The 8,945-nt window shown below is 41.4% G+C and overlaps 1 protein-coding gene across 1 annotated transcript; it reads left to right on the top strand.

Annotated features, from left to right (window-relative positions):
* The first annotated feature begins 1,983 nt into the window (after positions 1-1,983).
* On the top strand, positions 1,984-8,802 carry DNAAF2 (dynein axonemal assembly factor 2). The gene is made up of 3 exons (XM_063088943.1): positions 1,984-3,846; positions 7,009-7,152; positions 8,045-8,802. Exons 1-3 carry the CDS (start codon positions 1,984-1,986, stop codon positions 8,534-8,536), a joined length of 2,499 nt encoding a protein of 832 aa, XP_062945013.1. The 3' UTR covers positions 8,537-8,802.
* The last annotated feature ends 143 nt before the right edge of the window (positions 8,803-8,945 follow it).

The following is an 8,945-nucleotide window of genomic DNA, read 5'->3' as shown; positions in this document are numbered from 1 at the left end:
AAGGGGGTTGAACTTGTCCTTCTCACCTGACCTTCTCCCTCCAAAGGGCATTCACATTTTTTAAGGATAGCCTTTCCTCAGTGGATGAATTTTAGGCAAGAGATCATTTGTTTTGAACAAGGGGGCTTTTTCAAAACTCCACATTGTCTTTTTCCACAGAGCTTCTTCTGGGAAAGGGAACGTCACATAGTAAATAATTTGGCAAGGTAGAGGGCATGAACCCTCCTTAGCAAATCTAATGAAAGCCGCAAGCCCTCTCTTCAGAAAAACCGCACATATGAGCCTGCCCCCATACATAATTTCACATATAATTTCAGAGGGTGCAGGAGCTCTGAAGGCCATTATCATTTCAAAACAGCCAGTTGAGGGTTGTTGCATTTGAGTAGTATGGTGTGTTCATGTTTGGAAATGCCTTTTGTAAGGTCAAACAGCCAGAATTTTGAAGTTACTAAGGTGACTTAAGTTAACTAATCCTTGGGTATGCTCCCTGACATCAGGGTTATAATAGAAAAGAGTGCAATTTTATACATCTGTTACATGCTTTAAAGACCTAGAACTCATCTTTGTGCCTCAAAGCTATTTCAGAGGAAAGCTTTAAAACTTATGACAGGGCATTTTAAAACTTTTTCTTAAACAAGTTCACCGTAAAAAAATTAGAAAATACAAGTAAGTATAAAGAGAAAAGTTCTAATGATCTGCAATTTTACCATCAGAGAAAATCTTTTAATATTTTGATATATATCCTTCCAGATTTTTCCTCTATGCGTAGTTTTTCCTATAAAAATATTTTGGGATTGAACTATATATACTAAACTTGCTTTTTTCTTTACTGTACTATATTCATTCATTAAGTATCTCAGTGCCTAATATGTTCCCGGTACTGGGGAATCCAGTGGTAAACCAGAAAGGCAGGGTCCTAGATTTCATGATGCTTACCTGCAAATAGGGACAGCCATATCCTAAAACAAAAAAATACCAAATATGAACCATGGTGAAAATAAAAACAACGTGGGCAACTTTAAGTGGGGTTTTGGAGGTAGGAGAAGCATGTCACAGGGAGTCCCTAAGGTGATATTTGAGTTCTTGAAATTCAAGGGCCCGTGCCCAGGCTGTATAGGAACCAAGAGTGTTCTGCCATGAGGCCAATCGTGGGGAGAAAATTAGATGGTAAACATGGAGAGGGTTAGGGATCGAGTGTACGGAACTTGGATGTAAAGCTACTGTAAAGTTTTCAGCAGACGGTGATATCAATTGGTTTAGTTTTAAAGATCACAAAGGCAATTGTGTGGAGAACAGACTGTAAGAAAGGAAGAACTGAAGAGACCAGTCAGGAAGCTTTTGCAGAAATCTGCAATGAAGATGATGGTGGCTCAGACCAGAAATGCAGGTGTCTACCTTTGTTCAACTTCTAAGTGGAAATGCCCCGACTGGGACCCATTCTTTTTCCACATACACTCTCTCCTTCACAAATATACCCACAAATATCAAACATATTTCAGGTTAAAAACTTCTTAGATTTTTGAATCCCAGCTTGTGAATACACTGGCTGTGTGACCCTGGTCAGGTAACTTCTCAGGTTCCATCTTCTGATCTGTGTAAGGGGGATGAGGTTTATCTTAAACTGTTTTGAACAACGATTGAGATATACATAATGCTGGAAATGATGACAGTTATTACGATAGTCTGAAGAAACTGCACCGTGGCACAAGAATCTAAAAAACGCAGAAAGGGTCGTTGGTTGGTTTGAAGAAACGAAAAGGCTATTGCTGGCATTTCCACTATCCCATTGATTCCCGCCCCTCCTCCCGGGTGTTGTGTCACTATGGCAACAAGCACGCGCTGCGCGGCCCAGGAATCGATCCTCCAGCCGTTACCGACCTCGACCGCCTCACTCTCCGCTGACCAGAGACTCCCGGGCGTATCTCATTCACCGGGTTTCGGATTGATCCCCCTTAGCCCGAGGGCGAGGAGCCACGGGGCAGCATGGCCAAAGCGGCAGGCCCCTCGCCACTAGAGGACTTGGATCTGAGCGGAGAGGAGGTCCAGCGGCTCACCTCCGCCTTCCAGGATCCGGAGTTCCGGCGAATGTTCTCCGAGTACGCCGAGGAGCTCACCGACCCGGAGAACCGGCGGCGCTACGAGGCGGAGATCACCGCGCTGGAGCGTGAGCGCGGAGTGGAGGTGCGGTTCGTGCACCCGAAGCCGGGTCATGTGCTGCGCACCAGCCTAGACGGGTCGCGGCGCTGCTTTGTGAACCTGTGCAGCAACGCGCTGGTGGGCGCGCCCAGCAGCCGGCCTGGCTCCGGGGCCGAGGCGCCCGGCAGCCACTGGTCTCTGCCTTACAGCCTGGCGCCCGGCCGCGAGTACGCGGGGCGCAGCGGCACCCGCTACACGGTCTACGATGTGGTCTTCCACCCAGATGCGCTCGTGCTGGCCCGGCGCCACGAGCACTTCCGCCACATGCTGGACGCCACGGCCCTAGAGGCGGTCGAGAAGCAGTTCAGCGTGAAGCTGGATCGCAGGAATGCAAAGACCCTGAAGATCAAGTACAAGGGGACCCCAGAGGCCACCGTGCTGCGCACGCCCCTGCCCGGGGGCGTCCCGTCCCGTCCCGAGGGGGAGCCGGCGGGCCCTCTCCCGGATTTCCCCTACCCCTACCGGTACCCGGCAGCCGCCGGGAACTCTGCGGCCCCCCGGCCGCAGGCGCCCTCCCCTGCCGAGGTGGCCTTGCAGCCCGCCCCCACCGAGCCGCGCTACCGCGTAGTGCAGCGCCACCACGTGGACCTCCAGGATTACCGCTGCTCCCGGGACTCGGCCCCGAGCCCCGTGCCCCACGAGCTGGTGGTTACCATAGAGCTGCCGCTGCTGCGCTCGGCCGAGCAGGCGGCGCTGGAGGTGACGGGAAAGCTGCTGCTCCTTGACTCGAGGAAACCCGACTACCGGCTGCGGCTCTCGCTCCCGTATCCGGTAGACGACAGCCGCGGCAAGGCGCAGTTCAACAAGGCCCGGAGGCAGCTGGTAGTCACGCTACCCGTCGCGCTGCCAGCCGCGCGCCGGGAGCTCGCCGCGGCCCCGGAAGAGGCCGTGGGCCGGCTCAGAACTGACGGCGCAGCCTGCGCTTCCGCTCGCGACGGGGTGGCGGGACTGGCTGGGGATCGCACCAGGGACGGAGACCGCGATCCCAGCCGAGCTGGGGTTACAGACGCCAGGATCACCACCCTGGGAGCCCCCGAGGTGGAGCCTCCGCCGGCCGGCGCTGGGAAAGAACTTACCTCAGACCTGTGGGAGCAAGACTTAAGCAGGCACGCGGTGTCGCCCCCGGGCGTCGGGGAGGAGCGGTCTCCCGGAGCAGGGAGCTTCCCTGGGGACGGCCGTAGAGACCCTCCTTGTACTGCATCCCAGGGCCTTGACTGGGAGTCTTCTGCCGGAGGAGGGGGTGCACGCGGAGATCTCAGCGTGGAGACGGTTGTGGACCGGGAGGACACAGGCAGCGGGCCCTCTGACCGAGCCATGGATGGTCTCGGGACCGAGAACGGGGAGCCTTTGTGTCCTCCTTTGCAGTGTACTCAGGATGAAGAATCCTTGACTCTGTTGATTCAAGTGCCTCGGATCCAGCCGCAAAGTCTTCAAGGGGATTTGAGCCCCCTCCGGTACAAATTGCATTTCTCCACAGAATACTTACCTTATTCCTTCGTTTTGCAATTTGTCCCAGAGAATAAATTGAGTACCAAAGAACCCGTGATTAGCATTTCTTCAGACAATGCAGTGATAGAACTGGCCAAATCTCCAGGGAGCCATGGACATTGGAGAGAGTGGTATTATGGTTTAAACAACGATTCTTTGGAGGTAACAGTTCTTTGTAGAGTCTTAATATTTGAAATATTCCATCTCAGTTTTAAAATTTATTACAGGTACACTCTCAGTTTATCCTAAAGAAAACATTTTCCATGATAACTTTTCTTGAAATGACTTGAAACTGATACACGTGATGAAAGATGTCAGTGGGTGTTAAACGCATTTTGAAAACAAAACGTACGCACATCCCCTCTGGTGATGGGTTTCAAATCTTTAAAGTTGCACCTAATGCAGTTGTTTTCCTGGGGTCCATTGACTCCGAAAGATACTATGAATGAATTCTGAGGGATCTGTAGGCCTTGGAATTGTATGCAAAAAGTTGAGGGTGCTTTCTTCGGGGGTCGCGGGGCGGGGGAAGGGCTATAACTTCAATCATTCTCAAAGGGGTTTCTGACAAAAATAAGTTAAAGAAGCACTCCATAATGGCCATATTTGAAGTCTGGTAAATCACTTTTTCCAAGCTTACGTAGTAATGATAATTTACTTCCAGAGAAGAAAAGTAATCGCCAGTGCCACACAGTTTTTGTGTGGGAAAACAAACTCAGACTCAAGTGTCAATCTAAAATCCCATACCTTTTCAGCCATATCGTAGTTTAATTTTGATTGCTTATTTTGGTGGGGTTGTCCTCCGGTGGGCGCTCTATTACATTAAAATTATGTCTTTTTGCATCTTTTAAAATCATCTTTATGTTCTTGCTAGTATTTAGCACACTGGCTGGCATTTAACAAAGTGTAATAAATATTTGTTGAACTGAACCTCACCTGCCTTAGTGGCATCTCTTCTGGACAAATACTCTAGAACTGGGCTGAGCATTATCTAGTTTACTTAGAATGTAATTTTGATGAATAATTTAGTATGACCTGTTCTAGTTCTGCTATACTTTTTAGGTTATTGAGGTTCTTGAATTTCAGATTCAGTACTCCACTACTGTTTGCAAATATCAAAAAAAGTACTTAAAATTCGAAGTTCTAAAGACTCTTTAAACTCATAAATGAAAAATTAGTGGTTTCGACAGGTTTGTATCAGTGTTACATGTAATTTTTTTTTTAGATTCTTTTCACGTATTTAACACTTAAGCCTGGCCGGTCAGCTCAGTTGGTTACAGCAGAGCCTTCCAACACTAATGTCAGGGGTTCTGATCCCCATACAGGCTATCCGCAAAAAAAAGTCAAGTTCCCAGAAACAGTACTAGTTGCACAGGTTATATGTTAAAAATAGGTATTTGACCTTGGGCTCTAACCTGCCAGAAATTTTTACTTCTTGTTTTTCTAGAAATTTACTAATAAGTAACATCTGCATTTTATGTGTTAGGTGTCTGTGAAAAGTAGTTAATTTGAAACCCTCCAAAAATGGTAAAATAAGTAGCCAGGCTAGATAAGATATTTTGTTAGAATATAAAATATTAAATTGAATAACTATGTCATCAGAAGGGAGAAATTAAAGAAAGGGCAGTCATTTTCCTGTAATTGTTTTAATAAGTATGAAAATAACGTGGGAAGAAAATGTTATGGCCAGGCAGTTAAGGGAATATTCAAGAACATATCTTAATCTGATTTTCAAGTATGCTAACATTTTTAGCAAAGAAACTAGGCCAAAATTGGATTAGGGCAACTTTTTATATCTTTGAAGCCTGAAATAGATTTATAATTACTATGGAAACATATTGTCCAATTTTTTTGCTTTACATAGATCGTACTGGACCAGACTATTAAAAGAAAAAAATCACAAGTAGTGGAACATTTAATATTATATGCATTATATGAAAATAATCATAATGTAAAGAGACTATTTTATGGCTCTCTTTATGTTACTTTACACAAATACTAAATACATTTGTATTTAAGCCTTAAATATTCACTGGGAATTTTCCTAGAGCTTCAGGGCCATTGAATCTATTAACTTTTATAGTAAAATCAGTCATTACAATGAGAAGGCACATGTATGCAAATCTTCTGTATTTTAATCATAACCATTTCCATTATAAATATTTTCCTTGGGTTAACTAAAAGTTAAAATTTTTAGTGTATTTTGTGCAATGAGGCCAAGATGAATGTCTTTTCCAGAGGCATGAACCTTAGAAATGCTTTTGATGAGGGTCTTTCTATAATAGTGTTATTTTGGATCTTCAAATAATAGCTAATTACTCAAAATATAAAATTTTTCTGTTCCCAAGGTTCACTTTTGTTTAGTAGGTGTTTGCAATTTTAAATACTATTTAATAGAAGAGAACTTGAAACTTGTCTCTTTCTGGTTTTTTCCTCCTATTTAGGCCAAATAATGAGCTATTTTTTTAGTAATTATAAAATTTGTTTATATAAAATACAGAGGAAAATAATTTTATCTTGTACAACAGTGTACTGATTTTATGAATTAATTGGTTAGTATAGTTATTTTTTCCACACCCTAACTATACCTATGTTCACTTGACATGAATAGAAAAAATTACCTTGTGTTTACGATTCATGTGAAAGAATGATTTTTGCATTTTCTAATAGCAGTTTGGAAATCTTTCCATGTCAGCATTTTGAAATCTATCTCATTCATATAAATAACTATATACTAATGTTACACTGGAGTATCTCAGTGCTTAAAAACTTCATACACTTCTTTTAAATAAACTATTGTAATTGGCTCTTACCTGGCCAAGAACTAAATAGCAACCTAGTCACATAAAATTTGAATAGATCCTGTCATGTGTATTTCTTAGCTGACTCATTAGGAGTGTTCTAAAACTGAATTACATTTTATAGCTGGGATTGCATTTATAGCCCTAAAGGTGATGTTACTCTTATGAAATATTAAGAGAAAAGGAAAGAAAAATCGCATTTGTAAGTAGTATTATCCGGGAGAAAAAACATACATCAGATTTGATAGACCTAGAAAAAGTACCAAGACTTTTTTTAGGTTCTTTTTTATATACATATATATGTATGTGTGTATATATATATATATATGTATATACGTGTATGTAAACTTAGTATTATACAGAGCAATAAAAAATTCTTCCAAGGCAGCACATAGGAATAACATTAAAATAAACATTTTTAAAAGTGTTACCAGGAGCTGTGTGAGAATGTTTGTGAGCTGTTTTTAGATACAAGTGTGTCAAGTGTGACCTATAAGGCAGAATATTTTTTCCCTTTTTATTTTAGGAAAGGTTGTTTGTCAATGAAGAAAATGTTAATGAGATTCTTGAAGAGGTCCTGAGCTCTCCATTCAAACAGACAATTCCCCTAAACCCACCATTAATTGAAGTTCTTCAGGTTACTGATAATAAGATTCAAATTCTTGCAAAGGTAAGGATTTTGGTGGGTTAGGGTATAGAAGAGTGACTAAGGACAAGTTCAAAGCCTAACAAATGACTTACATTCTTGATTTCTTTATGTCATAACTTTAAACAAAATGTACATAATGGCTGGGCAGTGATGTTAAGAAAAAGGCTTTGTGTGTACTGTGTGCTAAACACTGCTATTCATTTTCACGTTACCTCACTTAATTCCAAAATAACCCTCTACTGAGGAACAAAGAGAAACTAACATTCAGGAAGTTTGAATACTAGTCCAGGGACAAACACAAGTCTTTTTTGACTCTCACACCACAGGAACTATGTCCTAAAACATAGTTCATTCTTTCTAGGTGAATCTGTAGTTTAGTCATTGTTACAGTCTTCAATACTAGACACAAAAATAATTTAGTAGCCAGCACAATTGACCTGACACATGATTTGGAGGAAGGATGGCTTTGAACAATCACAGAAATTCAAGAAAATACAAGAATGCTCTTATAGCTGTTAAAAAGTTTTGTAGGCCATGTTGAAAATCTTGGATTATTCTATTATGAAGGAGATAAATCATTGAAAGGATTTAATCAGAAAATTAATGTCAGGTTTGCATGTTTGTATTATTAAAAATGACTGGCAACAGTTGGTTAGAGTGTGGTGATGATAATACCAAGGTCCAAGGTTCAATCCACATACCAGCCAGCAGCCAAAACCAAACCAAAACAAAACAAAAAAATGACTGACAGCATTTAGAGGATGACTTTCAGGGGGAAGCTGGGAAGCATATCTGCAGGTCTGCAAGCGTTACTACCTCACAACTTTAAAAAAAATTTTTATTTCGAGGGGGTACTACAATCTAATTTTCCATTGTTTCAAAGAATTATTAATTTGTTTTTTTCTTGACACAGTTGCAAGAATGTAGTAACTCTGATCAGCTTAAAGGAAAGGAAGAAAGAGTCAATGAAGGAAGTCACCTAACTGAAAAAGAAAATATAGAACATCTTAGCACCTCTACAACTGATTCTGATTCATCTATAGCAGTTAAGTCCCTAGAAATAGATAGCTGTGGTTCAGTTGTATGTGTTCAACAAGAGTCTTTTGATGTTTCTCAAATGCTATTTGGAAAATGTCAACAAACTGAATCAAAAATGGAACCTGAATTTATAAAGGAAGAAAGTGCTTTGTACTCAAATGAGGGAAAAGATGTTATAACTGAAGAGAAGGAAATAGCTGGTGATCACCTTTCTTCATTACCGAACAAAACTACAGTTCACAATATACGTGATTTTGACAGCATAAAAGAAACCAATATGCAGGATGGTAGTGTGGAGATTACTAAAGGTCATGTGACTCATTGTGCATTCAGTTTTCAGAATTCTTTGCTATATGATTTGGATTAATTCTATATAATTTTAGAATTTAAGTGTTAAGAGTAAAAAATTGGGGGACCTAAAATAGGTTCTGTTAACCATTCCCTTAAGACTAAAGGTATTCAACAAAGTATAAAATTAAAGTTTGCTATTTTGATTCTAATAGGGAAACTGAAGATACTTATTTTTTTGCCTCTAGAGTTAAAGCAAAGTTTCCATAATTATGGAGCTAAGTTTTGTGATTCCTCTGATAGATGTGTATTTTTTCTAAAGGAGAGCTAAACATTTAGTTTTAATATAACCTGTATATACTTACTTCTGTGTTGATTTTTGCTTCCTTTGTTTACCATTACTTTAACAGTTTCAAAATAAATATTCACTAAGTTGTATTTGTCACACAAAGTAATTCTCAAGAATGCAATTAACTAGAAATATAAGT

Source organism: Cynocephalus volans, chromosome 3 (genome assembly GCF_027409185.1).
Source record: "Cynocephalus volans isolate mCynVol1 chromosome 3, mCynVol1.pri, whole genome shotgun sequence".
NCBI classification, from domain to species: domain Eukaryota; kingdom Metazoa; phylum Chordata; class Mammalia; order Dermoptera; family Cynocephalidae; genus Cynocephalus; species Cynocephalus volans.
This window is presented reverse-complemented; position numbering and strand designations above follow the sequence as displayed.

Coding starts and splice junctions, on each gene's coding strand:
- DNAAF2 (XM_063088943.1), top strand. CDS start 1,984: ATGGCCAAAGCGGCAGGCCCCTCGCCACTAGAGGACTTGGATCTGAGC. Junction 3,847..7,008: donor TAAACAACGATTCTTTGGAG/GTAACAGTTCTT, acceptor TTTTTATTTTAG/GAAAGGTTGTTTGTCAATGA. Junction 7,153..8,044: donor AGATTCAAATTCTTGCAAAG/GTAAGGATTTTG, acceptor TTCTTGACACAG/TTGCAAGAATGTAGTAACTC.